This window comes from Marmota monax, unplaced genomic scaffold, assembly GCF_021218885.2.
Source record: "Marmota monax isolate L192 unplaced genomic scaffold, Marmota_monax_Labrador192_F-V1.1 WCK01_AAM20220418_F8-fsc00209, whole genome shotgun sequence".
In the NCBI taxonomy this organism is placed as follows: Eukaryota; Metazoa; Chordata; class Mammalia; order Rodentia; family Sciuridae; genus Marmota; species Marmota monax.
Window position 1 is genome coordinate 254721 of NW_026694493.1, and position 27227 is coordinate 281947.

The 27227-nt window shown below is 45.2% G+C and overlaps 1 protein-coding gene across 1 annotated transcript; it reads left to right on the forward strand.

The window, feature by feature from the left end:
- The first annotated feature begins 924 nt into the window (after positions 1–924).
- LOC124075887 (major histocompatibility complex class I-related gene protein) lies at positions 925–20599 on the forward strand. Its single transcript, XM_046419532.2, has 6 exons — positions 925–1076; positions 12230–12490; positions 13158–13433; positions 16027–16302; positions 16950–17054; positions 18292–20599. The coding sequence occupies exons 1-6, from the start codon at positions 1022–1024 to the stop codon at positions 18348–18350; spliced, it is 1032 nt and encodes a 343-aa protein (XP_046275488.1). The 5' UTR covers positions 925–1021; the 3' UTR covers positions 18351–20599.
- The last annotated feature ends 6628 nt before the right edge of the window (positions 20600–27227 follow it).

A 27227-nucleotide genomic window follows, 5' to 3' on the forward strand; every position in this document is an offset into this window, starting at 1 on the left:
CAGGTTCTGGGACTAGGGTGGGAACATCTTTGGGGCTGTGCATCACTCAGCCTGCAGAAGGGATCTGCTGTGTGCGGTTCCACTACTTCTCAAGTACATTGCAAACAGAACCATCCTGTGAAATACATGCTGGGATTTGCTTTTCAAGTTGAAGACACCAAGAAATTTGGGATACTGCCCCAAATTCAAGATCTGGGATGCAAACCCGGGTCCCCGAGCCCTAGCTCGAGTCTGGCCTGCCTCATGGCCTTGCCTCCATTCTTCCCTCCCATTCACCTCTACTTCCTCTTTCCAGTCTGGGCCTGTCCCCCAGCTTCTTGGACAAGCTACAGCTGTTGTTTTCCGACTTGTCATGTGCTCCTGATGACAGTGTAGTCATAGCTTGATCTTGGGGGTGGCTGATGGAGCAAGCTGAGTGGCTGCCCTTAGGAGTCTTCTCTAAGGCCTTTTTCTTGCCCTTTTCAAAAAGGATTTCCGGGGCCTACCGTGCCCGGTACAACAGCATCAGGGAACACAGCCTTAAGCTAAAAACTACAGAACACTTTGAGTGGCACATGCTTTCTCAGACATATGGGCTATAGCATTGCAGGCAGTTAGAGAAGGAGTCCCAAACTCTGGGAACTTGTGACTTTCTCATTGGTACAATTTAAACTCCAGGGAAGTGGCAAAGGCAGCAACTTGAGCTCCCTGAGTAACCATGTATTATTAACCTTTGTTTCCTAGGCCTTGGGCAAACCTGGGCTTAATAAATATTTAAAAGTTGGGACGAAGGTGAAGACCGGCTTGCCACAGGAGCAGCGTCTCAAACACACAAAGGGTTAAAAGTTAATGCATTGACTTGCCTGCCTCTATTCTACCTAGCAGCTGATGATGCTCTGTGTTTTCCCCTGTTGTTATTGGAAGAGGACCCTGTGTCCTGCCCCTGTTGCTAAATTACTCAACACAGGCTGCAGTTTAGGTTCTCAAAAAGATCAACAGGGACCCGAATCAATCGGAAAGCAAAGGACTTTGCTGGGGGCTGATGGTGCTCCTGGTACCTCTAATCACTGTATTCATGGTGAAGCTCAGTCATGCCCGTGAGTACCCAAGTCCTCTGAGAGGGGCAAGGAACAACAGCTTTGCTTCCTAAAACTTGTGGTGAAAAATGAAACCAGGGGCAGAAACGTGGGTGCATTTCACTCAGGACTTGAAGGGGCAGTGGATGAGCTGGACAGTTGTCTGGCAAACGTTTTAGGGTTTTGAGGTCACCACCTTCTGAGGGGTTGGCAGCCATTCTGGAAAGACCTTCCTGGTAGCTTCCTCCTCCGTTTCCTGGGAGCTGCGTCCTTTCTTTTCTGCTCACATTCTTGCCCTTAACTTTGTTTCTCCTCTTCTCTAACTTAGCAAATCTCACGGGGTTGCAGTTGCGTTCCAGGGGCACTGGACAGTGGACAGGACCCATTGTCCACAGGTATTGTGTTTCGTCCTCACCACAAGCCCTGCCTGTAACTAGAGATCCAAGACAGATAAAAACCGGGCTCTGGGCTTGTTTACTGGACGTAAGAAACTTTAATCCACTAATCGATAGTAGGAAGAGGTTTTCATTGTTTAGGGGGCTCATGTCACTGGGAAACAGAAGCCTTCTGTTGCCCCCAGTGCAGGAGAGGCCCTTGGGAGACAGGAAGCCCCAGCCTTCCTCTGCCCTAAGCAACCACTCTCCAGGCTGAGGGGGGTACTTCCGGGGGAGGGAGGCGGAAGGGGAGCCAGAACTCAGACGTGGCCCTACCCCAGCTGGTGACTGATGAACATGTCGGGAAGGAGCTCTTTCAAGTCATCTGTGTATGACTTCTACAAATACTGATTGATGGCCTACTGTGTGCTAGGCACGCAGTAGGATATGACAGCGAATAAGATAGACAGTCTCTGCTTCTGTGAAAATGTAACCCAGGAAACCTTGTCATTTAAGTCAGAAATGGGAAACACTGGGGATAAGGGTAAGAGGCAGAAGATGGGAAGAGGAAGGGAGAGGGGAGTTAAAGGGTAATATTTCTAGAAATTAAGAAGTTGATACATTACCTACGTTCACTCCTCAAGGAACTCTCCAATAACATAGAACAATGTTCCTTAAACTTATTATCCACTCCAATGTTCTCGTGTGTCCTTTTGGTACTCTAAGAAAATATTCCCCATTTAAAGATATGGGCCTGGTGCCGTGGTGCCTGCCTCCCAGCTACTTGGGAGGCTGAGGCAGAAGGACCCACAAGTTCAAGGACGACCTGGGCAACTTAGCCAAAGGGAGGAAAAAAGGTCTTGTTTTTTTCTGCAGGCCTGGAGAGATGGACTAAACTTACGTAGTGAGCAGTCTGAATTCTAGGCAGGTCTTCTTTCAGTCCAGAGCTTTCCCCAAATACTATGGTGCCCCTGGATGTGAATAGGTGGCCCTCGGGTACTTGGTGGAAAGGGAATTGAAATAAATGAGTGATGAAGGGTGGGGGAGGTCCCTTTGTGCTGCTTAGTCTCCTTTTGACTCCTTGGATTCCTTCCTTCCCTGTCCTGCTGTGTCCCCGAGGCCCATGGCTACAGACCGCATGGTCACCCAGGCTCTCTTACAGCTGATTTCGGGGTGGGGAGGGTCACCCAGTGCAAGACTCAGAGACGAGAGACCAGAGAGTGGGAGGAAAAGGAGGGCGAGATACGTCTTTCTCACACCTTCCCTTCTGCACCGCCTCTGGCTGTAGCCGGGTCCCTCCCCAGTGCAGTTGGCCTGAAACAGCCCTTCTTAAGGGTTCTCACTCCCACTGGGCTGAGGTAACTCTGTTTGCTGTTCTGATTTCTTCAGCTCCAGAGGTGATAATGGCTTCCCATTGCTGCTAACCTCTGGGAGCCCCGCATCCTTGTTTGTTCCCTAGCCTTGCCCCTACCTATGCAAGGTGTCCCTTCATTAAGGTCCCTGGGTGGGATTTGTCTGGGGTGAAGGCCGTTTCCTGCCAGGGCCCTGGCTGAACATTCCTGAGCCTTAAGTGTTATTAACAGGGAGAGACATGGGGTTACGAGAAGGGACTTGGTCCACCTGACATTTGTGTCTACTGCTGGCCCTGGATAAATGCTACTATACCGTGATAGACAGGAAACACAAGGAGGAGATACCACAGCGTGTGGGGTCACAACTCCAGGAAGGGTCAAAATAACTCCACTATCACTTCAGTGTTACTCTTAGCAACTCCACAGCCTTCGGGTGACCATTTCTTGCTTTATGTTTTTCTAGCTTCTGTTCCCAGTTCTATGATTTTTCTATTTCTAAACTCTCCCTTGTGAGGCTATCCTTAAAGCAGCGAGAGAGAGCCTCACTTTTCTCTTATTCCCCTGGCCCTACCTAATGTCCAGTAGGTACTTCATAAATGCTTCCAGAGTGAATTTATGTTAAAAAAATAAAGACCCTAAGAAATTGAAATTATCTGACTATGAGCAGTAGATAGTTTGGGCAGCAATAATGACTGCAAATTCAAACCAGTGGTTTGCTGTGTTTGCAGAATTGGTATTTTAAAAAGCTATTTCAACCAGGCATGGTGGTGCATGCCTGTAATCCTAGTGGTTCGGGAGGCTGAGGCTGGAGGATCTCGAGTTCAAAGCCAGCCTCAGCAAAAGCGAGGCACTAAGCTACTCAGTGAAACTGTCTCTAAATAAAATACAAAATAGGGCTGGGGATGTGGCTCAGTGGCTGAGTGCCCCTCAGTTCAATCCCCAGTACTCCCCTCCCACCAAAAAGGGTATTTCATGCTTTTAAAATTCATCTTGTTGTTTTTTTCAGCCTGTGTGAAACTGGGAACTGGTGGCAATGTGGGTGGACATAATCAGGCTGGGGACATGTACAAGATTTCTCTTGTGTAGCCATATGTGGTTTGTGTGTTTCATCTTGACATAACCAACGTCGGCCTCTTGATATTACTCAAAAATTTATGGATGTGTTAATCTACTATGTCCATGCATTTCATGAATGATGGAGTCCTTCAGATACGAGGACCGATAATGGAGAAGCCCCCTAAGCTGCCAACTGGGCTAGAGTCAGAAGACAGGCTTGCAGATTATCTGCTTAGAAATGACCTTGAGTTCAAAGAGTTAACATGAGAAAATATGGGCATTTGCTATACACTTTATTAGACTTCAGTCTGTTTCCATGGAGCTGTTGCCAAGGTACATGCAATAGAAATGTCTCCAAGACAATACTTCACTCCCCTAAGGCCCTCTTCTGGGTTGAAATTGAATCTATCTAAATCTGAGAAATTTGACTAATTCACAGATTTTTCCTTTTCACTAGTTGAAATATCTATTTATTCTCACTTGACCTCAATCCTCTTATTCCAGGGGATTGCCAAGAACTGGAGGAGGGAACCCAGATGAAAGGTCAAACATACAACTCTTTAAACACTTCTCTCTTATGAAGCCTAAAGTGAGACAGATTACAACGTGCATTCTTTCTGACACCTGAATTTATATTTATTAGGGAAAACTTTTCAAGAGCATACCCAACAAATCACGTTCTGTTACAACTTCAATGGATCACTTAAAAAGCATAAGGTTCATAAAATTGGGATTCTTTTGGGAAGTAGGAGATGTATGGTCATCATCATACCCAGAGGGTACAGAAAAAACCACCAGAGCTCATTCATTTACTCTCCAAAGCTCTACGGGGCCCCACAGTGTCCCCCCAATGTGCAAAGCACACACCTTCCTCAAGGACTTGGCTTACTGTGCTGTCTGGAAGGTTCCTCTTGCATGGCTCCCTCCTTCATTCTATGCACATATCTGCTCGGATATTACCTGCTCAGAGAGGCCTCTCCCGGTCCTTCTATCTAAGCTATCAACCTTCCCCACACTCTCTTGACTGCTTTATTTTCTATCGAGTTTTTATCACCGCCTGACCTTATATTCTATATTTGTATATTTCCAATATCCTTTGTAGAAATTAGCTCAGAGGGCTGGGACTTTGATTTGTTCATTGCTGTGTCCTTAGCAGCTAGACCTGGGCTTCCCAGAAATTCAGAAAATAATAAAATGATGTGCTGGTAACCTTCAAAAGAGTAGCCGCTGGCCAGGCATGGGGGAGCACTCCTGTAACCGCAGTTCCTGGGAGGCTGGAGCAGGAAGATCGTGAGTTCAAGGCCAGCCTGGGCAACTAAGTGAGACTCTGTCTCAAAATAAAAACACAGGAGAGCTGGGGGTGTAATTCAGTAGTGCTAGAGCACCGGAGGCCCTGGGTTTGCTCCCCAGTTCTAAAAAAATAAAGACCAAACCAACAACAGTGGCCTCCAAAGAGTAACTAAGAAGCCAAGCTGTCACATTTAGCACTTATAGCATCCCATTAAATTCCTGTCATTAGACAAGTTGTTAGGAGAGGGGACTGGCAGTTCCTGCTGCATGGAGAGCCATCCACATGGCTGCATTACTCCAGAAGTGTCCAGAGGTTCTCTTAACTAAAAATATCGCCTTCCACTTCTCCCCCTCATTCCCGCGATGCCTGAAATTCCAGCATAGTTCCCAGGAATCATAATCATTTTGACCTTATTAAGGCATCGGTCTACTTGGGAGGGATAACAAATAAATTGAGTCAGGACTCTCGGCCACCTACAGGAAAGCCTGGAGCCTGGGCCCCAGGGACTGGGAGATCAGAGACAGTGAGTCCTCCTTGACACCAGGAGGCGGGAGAGAGCAGTTGATGCTTCAGGGACAGAAGCCCGAAGGAGGCTGGGTTGGGGAAACACCCCGCCTCTGATGAGGGTTAGGCGGCCTAAGGTAGAGAGATCAGATGGTGATTTCCTGTTCCTTCATTTATGGACTCTGAGGATGATCTTGGGCAATTTACTGAATCTCTCTGCACATATTTTCCATCTGTGGAATGGAGTCTTAACCTCAGAAGGTTATGGTAAAGAGTCAGTACAACCCCTGCTCATCGAGGGTCTGGAATGCTACCTGACACATGGTACTTGCTCAATAAATGCATAGAGTTCTGATGGTTATGATTAAGATGCGGCTGCCCTTGGTGACTCATTGAAGGCCACCTGATCTGCCACCCCCTCCTGGGAGCATTTCCCTGTGGTCATAGGAGAGCAGGGTCTCTGCCGTCTGAGCCGTGGGAGCACTCCAAGGTACCTCTCTGTGCTGTGTGTTTTACTGCATTGCATTTAGTTATGTTACACGTTTAGTTCCCCAACAACACCACGAATTCCTGGAGGAAAGAGCTGGTATCTGATTTGTTTTCACACGCCTCACCTGGTAGATAGTCAATAAATGTAAATTGCCCCTGGGGACAAATACCCGATAACACATAATCAGTTATCTTATAATCCAGTGATTTTGGCACAGATATTTGTAAAAATGGCCCAAATGGCTAATTTACAAATTCAAGGGACATAATTTAGGAGTATAAATTGGAGTCGCACCTGGTGTGGGAGCTGTTTGGTTGTGTTGGTCGGCCTCTCTAGCAATGTCTATCAGAGGCTAACGGGACAGGGCAGCAAATGCCCTTTGAGAAGCGGCTTGGCTGGATGGACGGAAGATCAAACTAAATCAGAGATGTTAGCCCATAAGTAGGCTGATGCTAATAATATGCTCATGAAAAGGGAGCGATAAACCCAATTTCCTAAGTATCTGATCAAGAAGAGAAAATCAGAAGATTAGACCTAATTGTATGAAATTGCCATTTCTGTGGGGTCATATTAGTCTTTTCAAGTGATTCAACCTTAATAGTGATGTTAGAAACTTGAACATCCGGGCAACGTGTCCTAGTAGGATGTCAATTATCACAAGGTCTAACATACAGGGAGAGAGAGGGTACCATGGACTTACCCCTATCTTTTCTGCTCTGAGTTGCTGACTTCACATCTGTCAACTGACATCACAGCACTGCAAACATTTTGGAAGTCAAACTAAGAGCAAGTGTGACTTGTACCTGTGGCGCCACCAGATGGTAACAGGGCCCATGACTGTGATGTCCTAGAGCGGCGTCACACAGGTTGCCTGAGAGAGATGGACGGGCAGCCAGGCAGATGGAATCCAGCCTTTAGGGGCTGAGCAGCCTTTGAAGTCAAGGCTGGCTGGTGGAGAACAACTGCTCCCAAACCAGGAATTGAACTGAGATTGGGGCTGAAAAAGGTTGGTGTAGTGAACTTACTTCTATCTACCTCGTTTAATTCTACATCATGCAAACATTTATGAATTTATATTTTTATAAGAAACTAAGTGTGGGCGGGGTTGTGGTTCAGCCGTAGAGCACTCGCCTAGCACACGTGAGGCCCTGGGTTCAATCCTTAGCACCACATAAAAATAAATAAGTAAAGGTATTGTGTCAACTGAAAAATTAAATAAACATACATAAAAAAAGAAGAAACTAAGTGCTATAGTTTGGATCCTGAATGTCTCCCCCAACACCCATTTGTTAAAGACTTGGTCTCCAGTGCTAGTGGAAGACAGAGGAACTTTTAAGAGCTTGGATCTAGTGGGAGGTCTTCATATCATTGAGGACATCCCCCCAAAAGGGGATTGTGGGACCCCAGCCCTTTCCTCACTTTTTGTTCCTTGGCTGTTGATGAAAGCAGGTTTTCTTTAGGAACTCCTTCCATGATATAATGCCTCCTCACAGGCCCAAAACAACAGCATAATATGCCATGGACCAAAACCTCCCAAACTGTGACCCAATTAAACCTTTTTCTCTTTATAAGTTATCTCAGGTATTTTGTTATAGTAATGGAAAGCTGACTAACATAGTAAAATTATTTAAATTGTAAATATTGTATTGGAAGAAGAAGTTAGGAGACCTAGAATAAATCTTCCCATCATGAAAATAATGCCCCAAGTTGTTAGTACTTCTTTTTGCTTATTGGCATCTACCAGGAATATAGACCCAGATATCATTATGGGAATTCCAGAGTCCAGGAGAAGTTCTACAACAGTCCAACTGAGCTTGGTAACACAGCTTTTAAAAACTTTTTTTCTTCTTTCTTCCTTCTCCTTTCTCCATTCTTTCCCTGGAATCTGCTTTCTATGAAGGTTTTTCTTATGAATAACTGTGGAAATGATTCCTTCCTCTTTCTTTCCCCTTCAATGTCTCAGCTTTAACCATACATAGCTTTCTTCCTGATCCCAGAACAGGCCAGGTTGCTCTTTCCTCAGGTCCTTTGATGGCCCCTCCTGCCTGGACTGCTGTTTCCAGATACCAGGCAGCCTTCCTCATTCCCTGAGGGCATGCTCAGAAGTCACCTTTTGAGGAGAACTTCCTGTCTCAAATTGTGTTGCCCATTCTCTCTCTCTCTCTCTCTCTATATATATATATATATATGAATCTGTCTATCTTTCTTTCAGTTATATTGTCTGTCTTTCTTCTCTTCTACCCACCAGAGTGTAGACTCTAGGCAGGCTGACATTTTCTAGCTCTTGTGTTGCTCAGAGCTAGAAGAGTTGCCAGGCACTCACTGAATGTATAAATGGATGTTAAGAAAGTGTAGAGCTAATGCTCATGACTTGTTCTCCCTTTGGCCTCCAACTTGGAACAGTCGCACCTCCAGAATAACCACAGACCCTTTCCCGATATGGAGAAACAGAGCTGTTCAAAAGCAGTAGCAGGCCCCAGCATATCCACCCTTGGCAGATTCTAGATCAGATGTAATCTGGATTTTGACTGTTCCCTGTGTGCCAGGCTTCCCTTGAATGAAAAGTATTTTGAAACTGTAAGTTCCAGGATAAATAGATCCATATTCATTTTTGCATACTTCATTATTCCAAGGCAGAAAAATCAAGTGCTTCACCGACAATTTGATCCTCCAAGTATTTACCAGCTTCCTACTTTGTGCCAAGCTCCTTGCACTAGACCTTGCTGGAAATGCAAAGGAAAAGAGCTAAGTCCCAGTTCTTAAGTGCCTTAGGATAGAGAAGTAGGTATCAGATAAGCAAAGGTAAGCAGCATAGAAGCCGACCACGGTAACTGTTGGTTCTGTGATAGAACTCATGCTTCTGCTTCAATCTCTGGCTCTGGTTCTTTAAGAGCCAACATTTTTATGTGAGAGCCTAGAGGTTTCTGCTGTCTTCCCTCCCAACCCCAGCTCCATCCACCACAGGAGGAGAAAGGGGGAAGTAAGAGGTCAAACAGTACAAAGGGTCACTGGAGCTCTTATGCTACCCAAGCCTCGGGGAAGACCAGCTTCCATCTTGCTCAGAACTGCTGCTGACTTGCAGGATTGAGGCCTTTGGGGAGGGAGATCAAGCAATTTGGTCCACCAAATAGCTACCAATTGCCCATTCCAGCTTGAATAGCTGAGAGAGAGAGAGAGAGAGAGAGAGAGAGAGAGAGAGAGAGAGAGAGAAACTGCCTTTATAGAACTGGCACAATCAGGCAGAAGGACCCCGGGAAGGAGCATCCCCAATCTAGGTAAAGGTGCTCTTGCCTGTGGTTTGTTGGTGCTCAGACTTGATATGCACATTGTAAATTCTTTCATAAACAGAGTGTTGGTCAGCTTTCCTTCACTATGACAAAAGCCTTAGGTAATCAATTTATAAAGATAAAAGACTTATTGTGTCAGGTGTCCCAACATCTCCTTCAAGGACGTGCCCCCAATGACCTAAGACCTCCCACTAGACCCCACCTCTTAAAGACATACTGGGGACCAACCCTTTAATGCAGGGGCCTTTTGGGAACATGTCAGATCCAGACTATAGCAGGCAGTTGAGAGAAAACAAAATTAAAAACCAAATTGCTCACATAGAAACGAACCCAACCATTTTGGGAGCTGATTTTTTAAAAGTCTGAATTTTTTTTCTTAACTATGTGCTTATAAATGAAGAAGAAGGAATGAGCATTGTTAGGTGTCTTTAGCCTGGGGACTAGGAGGCTGACCTTGGCAGCAGGTTCTCTGCATGAGGAAGACCCCATCAGAAGACCCGAGTGAGTTCCCAAAGCAGCTGGCAAGTTGGGGTTGAGCAATCTGGAAAGACTCTGGGGAAGTGGTGTCTAGTGCAGCCATCGGACACAGGCTGCAGGGAGCTGCTACCCCCCCATCTGTGCCCCTCCCTCCAGCCACACTCCGGGCACCCAGAACCTAGAGTTCCCGTCAGGTCACTCAGGGCTGTGTGGCCTCCTCACTTGTCCATCGCCTGAAGGGTGGAGTGTGCTGCTTGTGAGGCCCTGCTGGACCTGAGGGGTGACCAGAAGGCTGCATTGTGGACAGAGCCTGAGCGGGAGTTCAGGGGTATTTAAACATGTGCACAGGCCCTTGGCAGGCCCAGAAGTGGGAAGAGAAGGAGGTGGGTCCCAGGTTGAGGGCCAGGGGCTGAAGGACACAGGTCAGCTTTCTCTGTCTGTGTCGCTGCATTCAGGTCTAGAACTTCACAAAGTCTGAGATTTTAAAATTTGGATTTGTCCGTCAGGGTCATATGGAGAGCTATTCCTAAATGTCAGAGTATAGGATGTATTTAACAGTTTGCTTGATTTATTCTTCTTACATATATGGATCTCTGGGCATGTGGACCTCCATTCATCCTTTCCACTTAGCCATGTAATTGTCAGAGCTGGTTCCAAGAGTGTCTTTGGAGATGGGTTTTGATGCCTGGGATGGATTTATTTATTTTATTTCACTTTTTTTTCTTTTTGGTATCAGGGATTAACCCAGGGGTACTTAACCATTGAAACATATCCCCAGCCCTTTAAAAAAATATATTTATTTAGCTGTAGATGAACACACAGTATCTTTATTTATTTTTATGTGGTGCTGAGGATTGAACCCAGTACCTCACACCTGCGAGGTAAGTGCTTTAAATAGTAAAGCTACAGCCTCAGCCCCACCCAGCCCTTTTTATTTTTTGTTTTGAGACAGGGTCTTGCTGAGTTGCTTAGGGCCTCACTGAGTTGCTGAGGGTGGCTTTGAATTCTTGTACCTCCTGCTTCAGTCTCCCTAGTCGCTGGGATTACAGGTGTGTGCCACCGTGCCCGGCTCTGGGAAGGACTTAGATGGGGCAGAATGGCAGGAGGTAGCAGGAGGAAAGGCTGAGGTGGGTGTTTCCTGACAACAGCAAGCAGAGCCACGTGCCTTCTGTCTGCCGGCTCCTTGGCACAACACGGAGGCCTTCTCAGCCTGGGCTCTGCGTACCTCCCAGGTGTCATCGTCCCAGTCCCCTCTGTGATGCTGTGCACAGCTGTCCGAGGCTATCTGGTTCCCAGAGCACAGCTCTCAGACTTCCTGGCTACACGCATGGCTTCGCTGCTCCCACTGTTCTCCCTCCTGTCCCCTCCCTGTCCCTTCGCCTGCTCACCTCCTACCTGTCCCAAGATATCCCTTAAGACTTGACTTCTCTGGAAAGTCTCCCCTGAGGTTGCAGGCCAGCAGGTACCGTGCCACTTTGAAGCCACCTTGTCTGACTCCGCTAGACCCTGAGCTGAGGTCAGTGGGCGTGACAGAGACCAAACCCTTGCTTCATTTCAGTTGACTTTTAGCCCTTACTCATAAGTGCAATCCTTACAGTGATATTTATCCAGAAGAAAAACTAGGAAAAAAAAAAAGAAAGTGGATAATGAGGGTGGTTTGGTATAAAACCAGGAAAAGCACATTGTTTAAATTTTTTTTTTCCCTCAGAAGGCCTAAGTCCTTGTGGAGGTTTTCTCTCTGCCTGACCTGATGTGTGTGTGTGTAGTCTGTGTGTGTGAATGCGTGTGTGTGGAGTGGGGGGTCCTTGTCTATCCACCTGGGGCTTGGTTGGTAAAACGAGGGAATTGGGGTTTCATGGTTTTCTGATTTCTCGGAGCTCCCTCAAGCGCAGCCCTGGGAACCCCAATGAGTGGTTTGGGGCCTTTCCCCCCAAGGCTAGAGCAGCATGTTATACTTTGCTTACAAGTTTGGTTACTTAAAAAACTTCACCCTGGGGGCTGGGGTGGTGGCTCAGTGGTAGAGCGCTCACCTAGCATGTGTGAGGCCCTGGGTTCGATCCTCAGCACCACATAAAAATAAATAAAATAAAGATTAAAAAAAAAAAAAAAAACTTCACCTTAAGATTCAGACATGAAAAGTTCCCAAGTCATGGCTAGAGCCCTAAAAGGCTTTCCAGGTATAATTCCCAGAGTTCTAGAATTCTGTAAGAGGAAATAGCATCTGGGGCCCATAAGTCTCAGCCCCACTGAGTGCGGAGCCCCGGTGGGGAGTCATTGAAACGTACAGTGTGGCTTCACGTCGTCTGGGACTCTCACTGTCTCCCTTCCTTGCCTCCTGCCCAGGAACACACTCTCTGAGATACTTTCGCCTGGGCGTTTCGGATCCTGGCCACGGGGTTCCTGAATTTATCTCAGTTGGGTATGTGGACTCCCACCCTATCACCACATATGACAGTGTCACTCGGCAGAAGGAGCCGAGGGCCCCGTGGATGGCGGAGAACCTGGCGCCCGATCATTGGGAGAGGTACACTCAGCTGCTCAGGGGCTGGCAGCAGATGTTCAAGGTGGAGCTGAGGCGCCTACAGAGGCACTACAATCACTCAGGTGTGTCTGCGAGGGGATGAACGAGCTCCCTCGTGGTCCCTTTCTAGCAGAGTCCCTGGGCTGACGGTGGCCAATGTGAGCATTCGCTGACTTGCATTCTCCATGGCTTTTGGCAAATCTGCTTGATGGAGTTCAATGCCTACCATCTGTCCTATGCACCTTCCAAATTGTCCTTCTCTTCCCCAGCAACCTTTTGTCATCTGACCGCCGCCCCCCATCCCCATCTCATTGCCGTCTCGCCTTCTGATGTGTCTCTCCCTTCTAAATTTGCCCACTGGGTCTCATTTCCTGGTGGCCAGGCTCAGCCATGTGCTTGCTTATGCACGACTGACTACATTAACTTTCCAGGGGATATTTCTGGCTCCTGCACCTCTTTCTCCTCCACTGCACTCATAATAGCCACAAAGTTTATCAGTTAATCACTCCCGAGACAGGCTAACTTTCCAGGGCAAGAGTTATCACATTGCTTGGGCATGCAGTAGGTATTCCCCAAATATCTGTTGATGGGTGGGCTTATGTAACAGCAACCTCCTGAAGACCCAGCAGTGTCTTGCAGGCCTGTGGGGTCACATAAACTACAGCAGAGGATGCTTCCAGCCATGCCCCGGTCATGTCACCTGAGAGCCCCCTCTGCCCTGCGCCTGCCCTTTCATGCTTCTGTGTCCAGGGCTTCACACTTACCAGAGAATGATTGGCTGTGAATTGCTGGAGGATGGAAGCACCACGGGATTTCTCCAATATGCATATGACGGACAGGATTTCATCGTCTTCAATAAAGACACCCTGTCCTGGATGGCAGTAGATAATGTGGCTCACGTCACCAAACGGGCATGGGAAGCCAATCAGCATGAGTTACAATATCAAAAGAATTGGCTGGAAGAAGAATGCATTGCCTGGCTAAAGAGATTCCTAGAGTACGGCAAAGATACCCTGCTAAGAACAGGTAACAAGAGAGAATTCCCAGCAAAATCGGTTTTATATATAACTTCTTCCTGTGTAGGTGACATTCACCCTGTGCTGAGATCCGTCGCCAGAGCTGCACTGTTGAGATTTGGAACTCCCTCGGATAACTTTCCCTGGTTATTTTTTTAGCAGCAGCTTGACAAAATTTAGCAGTTCCATTTGTCATGACAGACTGGAGTACCTCCAAGGATACCTTGACTTGGGGGATCCAGTGAGGCAAATCTTTCCATCTCCTGTCACGGATAAGTCGGAAGATACTTTCAGAGGTGGGATGATTTTTACAAATTGTTCAAGAGCTAAGGGCTCCGACAATCCCATTTTGAGTAAAAATATCTGGGTTTATGAAGAAGACAAACTGAAGGTCTTTGCTTCGCTGGCAGATGAACGCTGTAATTCCATCGGTTGGCTTCTAGTTAATACAGAATTTTTCATGTATGAGCTTATTCAAGGTAAATCGCATCAGAACGGTGCTGCAGGAAACTCCTAGATGCGATGCACTCACTCCCACAGGAGTCATCTCCAGTGGAGGGACTTTCCTGGAGTCCCAAGGAGGAGTGTCTAGGCCACAGTTAGGAATCAGTGCTTCTGTCTAAAAGCACAGGTCTTGAAGTAAATGAGGGGAGTTTGACTTTGACTCTCCCCTTTGTAAGCTGAGTGACAAACTTATTCAAAGTGGCTCAAAGAGGGAAGCTATCCGAAGGCAGGAATCAGGGCCGTGTGGGGACCTGAGGAGTCAGAAATGATGAATGGCCTTCTCCACGGAGGTGGGGCAGCCAGTGCACAGCTCATATCCCCATGGCTTCACCATTTCAGAAGAACGGGCCACTCTCTCTCAGCATTAGCTACTTAAATAAATAGACAAATCAAAGGAGCACTTAGAGGCCCCTGGTGCACTGGGCAGGGGCCGGGTCAGAACCAGCAAAGAGAAACTGACCAGCCCTGTAGTTTAGACGATGCTGGGGAGGGAATTTAGTTTGGTACTTGCTGGAGGAGGGTGCAATCAACTTCCAAAATACATTGTTGTTTAGCGGTTCGTAATGTCAGAAAAGGGATGAGGCTAATTGATGCCAGACCAACAAAGCAATAATTTTGAGTAAAATAAAGAGCATAATTCTGCCTACCTCACAGAAACTGGTATGGAATAATGTATATGAAACACTTTGTAAGCTGTGGAGCTCTGTTCACATACTCAATGTTGTTACTGTTGCCTGACTGAAGACTGTCTGACAGCTTAGGATGTGGTTGACATCTGTGGCCACCTTGGGGTTATACAGGATGCTTCATCACTAAGATATTTTCTGCTGAGCCTAGGCAGTAGGAAGAGGGGCAATGTGGGACACTTCCTGACCTTGATCTGTGACCTTCTTAGCCTTTGACTACAAACACAGAGAACCTTCACTTGCCAGGCCTGCTACACTGTGGAAAAGGTGGGGAAGCCTGAATGCAGTTGCTATGAATTGGGATGGTTCATCCTAACCCTGTTGATTCTGTCTGATATGAAGAGCTCCTTGGAGAAACAAGGGGGGCCCTGGGTGGTGTTGAAAGTTCAACCTCAAGGAACTGCTTCCCACTCCAAGCCTCCTCTCGGTCTACTATCAATGTCCTAATGGGGTCTCAACCCATATGGTCAGTGCCTAGGAAAAGATTTCAGATTAATTTCTTACAGGCACTGTCAATAAGAATTCCCTCCTGATGGCATTTATATTTTATTTCTAATGTTTGAAAGCCTTTTTCTACATCTAAATGTTATGCCTCAGGAAAGACAAGGAAGGCATTGTTGAGGTGAAGGCTCTTCCCTGTATCAGTAATGGCAGATAATAAGTTGTGAATGAGGAGGTGAATTTTGAAGTTGAGCAGCAAATAGGTCTTCCAGTTGGTATGGGTGGTCTCTATATGGATCTATGACCCCATTTCAGCCAGAAATGTTAAGGACAGAACCATCTGGAAAATTAAAAGAAGTTACAAGAAAGCAAAGTCACAAATGGACAATTCCTTGTTGTCACTGCCAAAGCCCTTCTAAGATATGAATTTCTGTAGCCCTTTTGGGAACACAACTATGACATAATCTAATACATATGTTTATATCTGATAATAAGTCATCAAGGTGTCAACCTGAGCACACAGGCATTTTGGAGCCAGAGTTGAGCTGAGATGCTGTGTCATTCATTGCCATCAAATTCGAAATTGAGATCAAGGAATACTGAGTTCTAATCTCCAATCTCTCGCAGAATTATTTATCAGAAATAATCACTTACCCATATTATGGCTCAGTTTTTCTTGATACATAAAGGTATTCCACAGGTTAACTGTAAATAATCCCAATAATTTTCCAAACACTCAAAGCTGTGTGGACAGACTATGGCTTAACTCCACCTTTTTAATTTCCTAGCACACCACCCTAGTAGTATACAATAATTTAACTTTGTTATTGATGAACCTGGGTTCTGGGTCATTCCTGGTTTTAGATGTTTCCTGCAATGAAGAAAATTATTTGGAAAACCTAGTTGCCAAGTTTTAATGTTGTTTGCTCAGTATCCAAGACATTTCTATTAAACTGTAGTTTTTCCTCCTAGAGCCCCCACTGGTCAGAATAAGTCGCAAAGAATTTTTTCCGGGGATTACAACTCTCTTCTGCAGAGCTCATGGATTTTACCCTCCAGAAATTTCCATGATATGGAAGAAAAATGGGGAAGAACTTGTCCAAGAAGTGGATTATGGAGACATCCTTCCCAGCGGGGATGGAACCTATCAGACGTGGGTGTCAGTTGAACTGGATCCACAGAGCAGGGACATTTACTCCTGCCACGTGGAGCATTGTGGCCTCCACGTGGTTCTTCAGGGCCATCAGGGTAAGGATTAGGTAGTGGCTATCTGGAGAGTGAGAATGAGGAAAGAAGATGAGCAGGAAGCCATGCCAGCTGTCAAGGAGGGGAGGGTGGATCACTACCCAACTCAGTGTGCTTTAGAATGAATGGGTCTTTCAAGTCAGTGGTTCTCACACTGTTTGGTCCCAAAGCTCTTTTTTACTCTTACAAATCATTGCAGACCCCAGAGTTTTATTTATGTGGACCATACCTATTGCTGTTTACTATATTACAAATTAAAACTTTTAAAAAAATTAAACACCAGAAAATACACACACATAGTCTATTAGCCATCATATGATGAGAAATGACAGTAAGAAAAGTAGTGTTGGGCTGGGCATAGTGGTGCATGCCTGTAGTCCCAGCAACTTGAGAGGCTGAGCAGGAGGGTTACAGGTTCAAAGCCAGCCTCGGCAACTTAGCGGGAATGAAAAATAGAAAGGGCTGGGGATGTAGCTCCGTGGTAGAGTGCTCCTGTACTGTACTGTACTGTACAATCCCCAGTATCGTAAAAAAAGAAGAAGAAGAAGAAAAACAGTGTTGGATTTCCTGATGAGTACAGGGACAAAAGTCCCTGAAGTTATCAGGAGGGAAAGGACACTTGTGGATTTTCTTCATCTGCTTGCTTCCAGAATCGGAATCCATCCTTCTGGTGATGAAAGCTGTCTTTGGGGCCATTGTCCTCACCATTGTCCTGGCTGGAGTTGGCTTCCTGGCCTGGAGAAGAAGGCCCCGAGGTAAGAGGTGTAGGGAAGAATTCTAGGGAGCTGGAGATAGTCTCTTGCCTTTAGCTCCTGAGGATTTTGTTTTCTGTATCTGCCACTCTGAGCTCCGCGTAGAAATGGGTCCGCCCTAGTTCTGGGATTGTAGAGGACCTGGGGTAACTCTCCACTACAAAGGGAATGCTCACTATAAATAACGCTTGCAAGGGGAGTGGTCTGTTTTCCTAAGTCAATGATCTGGTGATCTTGATCTGTCTTTTGCCAAGTCATATCCTTATTAATAATTACCATGGACTTCTGTGGGAACATTGCACTTTGTTTCAAAACTACAGTCATTTGTAGTTTTGACTTTGACAATGATTTCTCTTTCCCAATCATATGAAAATCCTTTTCCTTCTAAATTCGTTTTTCAAAACATGAAATGTGTAAGAGTGGATACCTTTGAAAAATGGGATGTGGGATAAGGAAAAGGGGAAGGAGGAAAAGGCGATATGTAGGACCTTGACATTGTGGAAAAAATACACTCATTCCTTGAGTATGCATGAAATTCCTGCTGTGTTCAAGGAACTGTACTGGCAGCTGGGAGAGACGATGAAAAAAGATAGACCTGATCCCTGCTGTCATCCAGCCTCTAACGAAACTCACATGAAGGGCACCTTGATACATCACAAAATGGCCTTTCTTGTTCATCTTCTTCTATGAGAGTGATTATCATGTCTCGTAAGGTCATTTGCTGCCTCTGGTTTTACTAGTTGCTCCAGTGGATCACAGCCAATCTTGATCAAACCTCAATCATGACTTAGAACCCAGGTGGGTCAAGAGCTTGGCTTGGCTTTATAGCCACAAACTTTAACCCAATTTAGGAGTTGCTGTACAAAAGTATGTTAGTAGATCCTAGTACAACCAAACCCCTTTACTAGAAAATCAACTCAGAATTAGTGGGTCATTACTATTTCCTTTATAAATAAAGTTCAGCACTAATCTCAATAAATGAAAGTTGCTGAAGAAAAAACATTTTTTTGTTAACAATTACATACCTCTATCAGGAATGATGCAGACTGAGTCCCTGTCTTTTATCTTGTGGACTTTATGAATTTGAGTTGAAATTTATGAAGTACTAAGAGAATCTTAACTAAGCAGGCTATACAATCTGAATATGCCTGCTTCTCAGGTTTTGCTGAACATTGTATACTTTATTTTTGAGTGTGAGGAAATATATGTGTATCTGAACAAAAACATCTTTTCCTTTCAGAGCAAAATGGAGTCGTTTACCCTTCCACACGCATCCATGAATGCAGTTCTCCCTCCTAGGAACCACACAGTCTCTTCTGTTTCTCCTGCTCTCAAGTCCAGTGATTGAGGATCATGACCGCAGCTACAACATGTCTTGGCATTAAAGGATTGAGTAATTATGGCAGAAAGATGGGAACCACTACATTTTCTTTTCTCTTTGGCTCCACAAGGGCTGTCAGCATTCAGTCTCTTTTGATGGACTCCTTTATCACATGTGGCTTTAAGTACAGCTTCTCTCATGACATGGCACTTTTCTACACCCATTTCTCAGTGATGATTCTCCAACATTGGAGAATCTCAGAGCTGGAAGGAACCTTTTCATCCAGGACAGGAAATGATCTTTTACGATGCCTTAGACTCCAGCATCCGGTCTCCACTTAAACACCACGTGATGGGCACCTCAATACATTACAAAATGCCCATTCTTGTCCCTCTTCTTTTGTGAGAATTTTCACTGTGCGAGAACATTGAATATCATGGGCATCTTGATTGTGACCTTACCATAGGTAATACAACCTCATGAGTGGCCAGAAGTTTTTACAAGAGCCTGTGAATGGCCTGATCATTTTACACATAGCCTAGCCTGAGAGAAAGCAAAAGTCCCCTGTTCTTCATGGCTTCTCTGCCTGGTAGTTTGGAATCTTAAAAATATGGCCTGGTTGGATCTGTGGAGGTGGCTTCACCTTTCCTGTCTTTTGGAAATTAAAACCAATACTTATCAAACATATTGTCACCTCCAGTGGAACTACGGAGATCTAGACCTAACTGTAATGTTTAAATGTAAAATGATAGTGTGTGTATGCCTCAGAAGAAGGTTCAATTCTTTCTTTTAGCCTTCCTTTTTTTTTTTTTTTTTCATGCTGAGGATCAAACTCAGGACCTTGCACATGCTAGGTGAGCACTCTACTATTGAGCCTACACCCTTATCTCCAGAAGGTCCAATTCTTATTTCCGTCTCTTCTATACTGATTTATTATAACTGGGTTTGACTCACCTTCATACATATGTGCTGAGAATAAAGGGAAGTCCCCTTGTGAGAATTAATCATTGATTCTCCTTACTCTTCCCAACCCCCAAAGTCCTCACCTTATTTACCTCCTGTCCTGCTGTGTGAGGCCACTCGCTCAGGAGTTGCCAGTCACATACTTGTCTGTCTTAATTCTCTGACCCTGTTCGACTGCATGTGTCAGACCTGATACTTATTATCATGGCCCCAGCTTTGACAAGTGGCTTTGAACATGCACCTTAGGCTTCATCTCTGCTCTCCATTGGCCCAGGCTGTAACTTCAAGCGTCAGAGCCAGAGATAAAAACACTCAGTGTGGCAGCCTCCACTGTCCCCACCTAATTCCGTGGATTAACCTCCCACCGTACAGGGCTCTTTCCCAGGGCCTGTTGAGTTGTATATGAGGACAGTTGTGTTTGTTTTGTTTTTAGTGTTGCCATGGGCAATTTCCATACCATCTTTTAGCCTTACACTTGCACTGAAAAGAGAATATGTATGAGTTTATTTCTGGAAGAATGGTTTCTTACAATCTGATTAGTTAGGATGTAGTATATTTTTGGTTGGGCACTTAAAGTGATACAGGTGACATAACTGTGTAGCTGTCTGACTCTCCAGCTTCATGGTGCTCTCAACAAAGACAGAGTATCTGAAAGCCTCTTTGTCCACCCCAGGCTGTGCCCTAGGTCTAAAACAATAATAGACCCAAATGGATGAAGGGGTGGGGGGCAAAAAGAATGCCTGCAGTTGCAGCATTTCTGTGTCTCCCCAGGGGATTTTATAATACAAAAAGTTGTAAAGAGGTGACTTTTTTTTTTTTTTCAGTATTTGAGAGCCAATCCAGGGCCTCACACATGCCAGGCAAGTGGCCTATCATTCAGCACATCCCCAGACCTATAAACAGGTAATTTTGTTAAATGTCTAAAATTTAGGGCTGGGATATAACTCAGCAGCAAAGTACTTGCCTATCTAGGCCCCAGATTTGATCCTCAGCACTGCAGAAAAACAAAAACAAACCCAAAAAACTAAAATTTTAAAACTCTTACTATCAATGGTTCAAATTATACTACTTCTTAATAACTTTAGACTTGTCACTTCATTAGTTCATATTTGCTGATTGTACATGCTCAGTAATCAGAATGTATAAAATATTTGGTATCATAATCTAAATATGAGAAAACAAAGAGCTGTGTTATCATCTCACTCTGTTTTGTCTTTAAATTGTCTTTACTGAATATTTTTGATCAAGAACATTAGATGAAGAACTTGTTTACGTCTGTTCTTTCTTTTTTAAAAACTACCATATATTCACTGTTTTCTTTTTAAGCACACAAGACCACAAGACCAAAACACCGTGTACTGAGTGGCCCATGTTACCAGGCAGGGAGGGAAAGTGGTTGGAAGAGCAGCTTGAAGCCAGAACAGGTTCTCCTGGCCACACTCCCCCGGCCTCTGCTTCCTCTTGTTCCCACAACTTCCACGTTCCGACTCTCTCCTTACTTCTGAGGAACTTCTTGGTTTTTCCTCTTCTATTTTTGGTCAGGCGAGAGTGTTTGCACTTGTGGTCGTGAGAAACAGCCATCCACTGGGGAGGCCAGCTGGCCATTTTCTGGCAGAGTCTGACAGAGTGGTCACACCTTATTTTGATCTCCACTGTCTGGGGTCTTTGTCCTCCTGTGTTCAGGTCAAGCGTCCCCTTAAGTGATCAGATGGATACAGAAAGTGGAGTGCCAATGTATTAAGGTGCTGTCAGAAAAAGAACTGCCCAGTGGGCCAAGTGGGATTTGTGCCAGCGGGACAGTCTACCTAAGAAACACCGACTCACAGCTGGAAGAGTGCTTGGTGACCCCGGAATTGGGGCAGGGGGATACATTTTTGCTTTGTAGTTCCTCTTTTCTGGGGTTTGCTATTTTTTCACACACAGTTTATTGGTTCACAGAATGTAGTCCAGGGAGGAGAAGGGATTTTTCCCAAAGTTCATGCAGTGGTCAGCAAAGCTGGAGGGGGCACAGGTCGCCCATCTCTAGCCAGGTATTTTCCAGTTGACTACATTGCCATTCTTAGAGGATGATTCTCCACTGCCCTTTCTGAAATGCCTTCACCTCCTTTCTTTCTTAGGACATTCAATCATTTGCCTTTTATCTCTCTGCATCTCCCTTTCACTCTGGGCTCCCTTTCTCTAACACCCTTCTATTTAGCCTCTGCTTGTCCCAAGGACTTCTGACCATGTAACAAATCCCCAAACACAGTGATTTCAATAATCATTTTATTATCTTTCACAGTTTCTGCAGGTCAGGAATCTGAGTAGGGCTTGGGTAGACAATGCTGGCTTGTGGCCTGTCAGTGGATTTGCAGGCAAAGAGGTGGCCGGAAGGAAAGTAGTACAGGACTAGAGCAGCTGAGGTCCTGGCCAGGCGTCTCTCTCCATATTCAGTCTCTCTCTGTAGGTTCCTTTGGGCTTCCTTACATCATGGTGGCCTCAGGACAGTCAGACTGCTTATAAGGCATCCAGCTTCCTCAGAGCCAGTTTCCTGAGAAATCAAAGCAGAAATGCATAGCACTCACATAGTGTCACTCCTGCCGTCTCAAGGAAATCACATTCGGCTCAGCTTCAAGAGGACTGTTGACGTTTCAATGGGGAAGATTGCTGAAGTTACACTGTGAGAGGAGTTGTAGATGGGAGCCCCTCTTTGCCCTCTTAGCTCTTCCTCTGGAGCCCAGGACTTCTGATGCCATCTTTGATTCTCAATAAGAAGGTCAAGTTCCACCAAAGGGCAGATGCTGATGTCTTTCAGCTCAGACCCTGGGATCCTGAGGTGCCCTAGACGGAAGACTGGTGGAAAGACTGAGGGCGAAGCCTAAACTGTGGCTCCAGGGGCGTCACTGAGGCCTCTTTCTTCAATAAGGTCCCTCTTGCTTCCCCACAGCTGGTGTGGCTGAATAAAAAGAATACTAAATACAGCCACTTACCTGAGGGGCTTACCATATAGAAAGATGAAGCCATAGGTACCACTAAATGGATCTTCTTTGTGAATCTTGTTTGATTACAATATTAAATTCTGACCATTTATTTTGTTTCTAGCTTGTGAACCAACCGAGGGCATGAGCAGGGGCACAGCTAATCCATGAAGGACATTTGCGGGTGAACATGGTCCCAGGCCAGGTCACATGGCTTGGCCAGTAGCACAGAGAGTGAATATTGACCATGGTTGCCCCCTCAGTGGGTTGTGGAGGGCATAACCCAACATGGTAGCTCTAACCAAACCATTAGAAAATAGATAGAAATTGGCTGTATGCTGTACGCTAAAATGAATGAATTATTTTGGAAGAGAGGGGAAATAGAGGAAAAACAAACAAACAGGTCAATTCATCCAAAATGGCAGAATTAGAGCCCCGTGTAGTCTATAAAAAGAGTTAAAATTATCTAAAAGGCCTTACATAATCCTATCACAGTGTTTATTTATGGCAATCTATTTTAAAAATGTTTATGTAATATTACACAGTCTGCGTGATGCCTTGTATGTCGTAGAAACTCACTAAATACTTCTTGAATGAACCAGTACAGTATTTTAATTAGTAAGTCTTCATGTACCAGTGCAGAAGAACAGTGTCATCTTACCGGTGAAGTCATGGAAGGGAAATAGCCCACCAGGATCATGTGTCATTCCGGGTGCCCAGGATGAACCATTCACAGACTAAGCTGAATTCTTCAAAGTTTTCAGCAATATTAACATTTTTTTGAGATGTTGATGGACCTTTATGTTATTCATTTATTTATATGTGGTGCTGAGAATCGAACCCAGGGCCTCACACATGCTAGGCAAGTGCTCTACCACTGAGCCACATCCCCAGCCCAGCATTAACATTTTTGTTTAATAAACTTTTTATGTCTTTGTAGTGTCTGTGTGTGATTAAGCACCCCAAACATTCTAGGGACCTCCCACCCCATCCCCCACATATTAAGGACAAGTATATAATTCACAGATTCTTGTATGAGGCACCACTATTCTTGAGAGCTGTAAGAAGAGGTGCTGAGATATGAATTCTCAGCCATCTTGGGGGTCCAAATATCTGGTACTTATGTTTGTTATTCCCAAGGCCAACAGAGCTATATAGTACAGTCTGGGTTTTCTTTTCTGTCATTGGAGTCTTTGGTTAATGAAAGTTCTTTGAATACAAATTTTACTAATTCTTATCAATCTACTTGAGCTAGGAGGTCTATGAAGTGGCTTCTTCCAGGAAGAATTGGTTCTGTATGATTTTTCTTTCTTTTTTTTTCACTCCTTTACCTGAACCTAACAAGGGCTTCTGCCTTTGTCTCCTGTCTGGGGTTGGGTGAGGGGATGTTTGGAGGCAGAAGGTTGAGTCCCTTGGTGCTGAGCTGAGTGGCAGCTGGAAGGCCTGGAGTCCCTGGCAAGGGGAGGCCAACCTGGGCCTGAGGCAAGAAGCAGAGCAGGACCAGGGAGGGGAACTGAGGAGCAGGAACTCCTGAGGGAACAGCCTCACCTCCAAAACTCAGTCAAGGGGAGGGGCTCCAAGGACGTCCTGGGAGGCCACCACAGGGAGAAGGAAGGAAGAGCAAGGGAGAAATGAGACAGGCACCCCAAGGTTGAAGCTGACTCTGCTGGGTTGTTTTTCTTCCTGGGGTGCCAGAGCAGATCCTAAGAATACCTGAGCTCAGTGAAAGTTCTATATTTTTCCTTGGGGAAATGGAGAATTCCGGGAACACTGTGAGAAGACACATGCTCTAAAAGGTGACAATCTGAGGGACGTGTGAAAGCCTGGAATAATAAAAAGGGCAACATTTGGAGTCCTGTGAGCTGCTGAAATAGAAACCTCTCGTGGACTAAAGCGAAAAATACCCAGAAGCATGTACTCTGCATGTTTTGCACAGAACAGCCACAAATACACAATCTGCGCATGACACAGGGCAGGAAGTTCCAAACCAGCCCTAACCCCCAGGGGCTGCACGCCTGGCTGCCTTCCACCCTACTTTCAAAAAACGGAATCAGTCATTGATCCCTGAGCATCTGTGAAGAGCAAAGGCGAGCTGCTTTAATTCAACTCTGGCCTTCGCCACTGAAATCCAGATCACATTTCAAAGATCTGTAAACTAGCCCTGCTTCATAGACTTGAAATCGGTCTACAAGATGACCTGTTTATAGAGCCAATGATGACGTCTTCAGACTGCCTCCTGCCACAAGGAATTAGCAGTTTCTCTGTGTGGCATGACATACGCTCGATTTTCATTAAAGCGGCAAAGCGTGTTTACTCTGATTTTTTATTAATGATAGGCGATGGCTATTGATATTCAAATTAAGTTCTATGGCCTTTATGAGTTAATCAGCCATTTGTCAAACGCATGTTCCACGAGGTCTGAGACTGCAGAGTTTCGTGCATGGAGGATATTCAACACGTGTGCATATCAACTGAATGAACCCCGTGACACCTACCAGGAGCAGGCTGTAGAGGCACAGAGCCCAGAGGCGTTCTGAAAGTGAACAAGGGCAAAAATGGCCCAGGCAGAGGCTCACATCTGAGAAAATCAATTTAGAGAAGGCAATCTAGAATATATTTCAATAAAATAAACCCTGAGTTTTGTGTTAGCAGAAGAAATAACAGTTCTGGCAGTGAGCTTTAGTGGTCATGCTAAAAACAACAACAACAACAACAAAAAAAAAAAACAGAGATTGATAGAGCTTTAGAGTGAATGAGAGAGCCTGCAGGCAAATATGCCACCAATCAAAGAGGGGGTGTGTGAAGAGCTGAACGCTATGCCCCTCCCTGCAGCAGCTGGGCTGGGCTTCCAGGACCAACAGGCAGCTGCGGTGGTGACAGCAAGGTACTCAAAGTTGTTCTGCAAAACAGTGAGCTCTAATCCTCTGTTTCCTTGTGTGCCTCCCCACCCGCAACTGCCTGATTTTCAAGAATAACTCCTTCGCTGAACTCCTAAATGCTTTTTGGCTCTGTGCCTAACTGACTTTGGCTACTCTGTGTGGGTATTCATCTGTTTCTGCACAGCTTATCTCTGGCTAGGCTGGGAACGTCTTAAGGGCGCAGCTTGAATTCCATCTCCTTCACTTAGTATCAGGGTGATCTTAAGTTATTCCACTTCTCTGAACCTCAGTTTTAACAAGACAGGACGAGTAAATGCCTGTCTCCCAAAGTTCATGGGGAACTCAGAGTGTTTGTGTGGGAAACACAAACTGGCACTTTGCACAGCCGCCAGAGTGCTCACACTTCACATACATCATCACTATTGCTCATGACGACTTTGCCAGTGGATATTACTGTCCCCATATTGCAGAAGTTCAGTTAAATTGGGTTTCTTAACAAGGTCACACAGCATCATGGTTCGCATGCTGTCTGTCCCCTAAAAGGTTCATGTGTTGGGAGCTTGTTCCCACCAAGCTGGGAGGCGGTGTAGAACTTTTAAGAGCCTGGGCCTAGCGGGAGGTTCTTTAGGTCCATCGATGATGTATCCTTGGAAGGATTAAGGCATTTCTGATAGGGTCCTTGCTAGCTCTGGGGAGAGGGTTGTTACAGAAACTTGAACATGTCCCCACCCAGCCTCTCTGGCTCCCTGTTTGGCAATGTAATTCCTTGCTTCTATACATGCATCCACCGTGACACCGTGAGGTCTCCCTAGAGCCATGCTATGGGCATCAGCACCATGCCCTTGAACCTCCAGAACTAAATATACCTCTTTTCTTCAAAAGCAGCTTGCCTCAACTATTTCATTATAGTAATGACACATGATCTAGCACACATAGTCAATAAGTGGCACAAGCATGAATTAAGTCCAACTTTCTCCCTGTATACAACTATGCTCTTTACAGAACACCATCTTATCTGCACACAGTAGGCATTCAATTGATGCTCAACCAAAATTTTGAGGTATCCACTCAAAATAATGCTCTATAGTGAACCTTGGGAACAAAGGAATTCAAATATCTTTTCAATGAATCAGAAAATTAATAAAGTCCCTTATGATTTGTGAAAGACTTTTGCTTAGGCTTGAATGATGTGATCTGAATGCTAAATACAGCCTGGAGGGCCAAATGAAGTTACCGCACATTTCATGGAAATGTCAGTGAGGCTCCTGGAGAAGATTCATTGCTTGTCAATTCTCAGCAGATGAGGATAACTGAGGTACAAAGGCAAAACTGAAAACTTCTCATCTTGCAAACAAATTCTCTCTGGGTAGATCCATGGGTACATAGAACTATAGAGCTGCAGAGCCCATTATATATCCCATATAGCTCAGTTTTCTTATTAAACACACGAGAATATTGAGGCTTGCAGGGAGTAAAATGACTTGCCAAGAGAAGCCCCGAAACCAACTGTTGTGGTTTAGATATGAGGTGTCCCCCAAAAGCTCAGGCATGAGACAATGCAAGAACTTTCAGAAGTGAAATGATTAGATTCTGAGGTCTGTAACCTAATCAGTGGATTAATCAACTAATTAGTTGATTAGTCAATTAATGTGGCTGGAAGAGGTAGGTTGCTGGGGGTGTGCCTTTGGGGTCTATATTTTGTCCCTGGTGAGCGGAGCTCTCTCTGCTCCCTGTTCCCATGTCCTGAGCTGCCTTCCTCCACCGCTCCCTTCTGCCCTGACGTTCCGCCTCACTAACGCCCAGAGCAATGGAAACTACCGACAGAGACTTCTGTAACTGGGAGGGCCAAATAAACTTTCCCTCCTCTATGTTGTTCCTGTCAGGTCTTTTGATCACAGCAGTGAAGAAGCTGACTAAAACACCAACCATAAACTTCATAACTTGACATAGATATTTGCAATATCACTAGTCATTAGGGAAATGAAAACTAAGACCACAATGAGTGATCATTACACATTTAGAAAAATAGCTAAAGGTAAAAAAATTAAAATAAAAG

Bases quoted from the DNA above. Each gene is read 5' to 3' on its own strand.
- LOC124075887 (XM_046419532.2), top strand. From the start codon at position 1,022: ATGGTGCTCCTGGTACCTCTAATCACTGTATTCATGGTGAAGCTCAGT. The intron at 16,303-16,949 runs GTAAGGATTAGG...GCTTGCTTCCAG, and splicing joins GGTTCTTCAGGGCCATCAGG to AATCGGAATCCATCCTTCTG. The intron at 17,055-18,291 runs GTAAGAGGTGTA...TTTTCCTTTCAG, and splicing joins CTGGAGAAGAAGGCCCCGAG to AGCAAAATGGAGTCGTTTAC.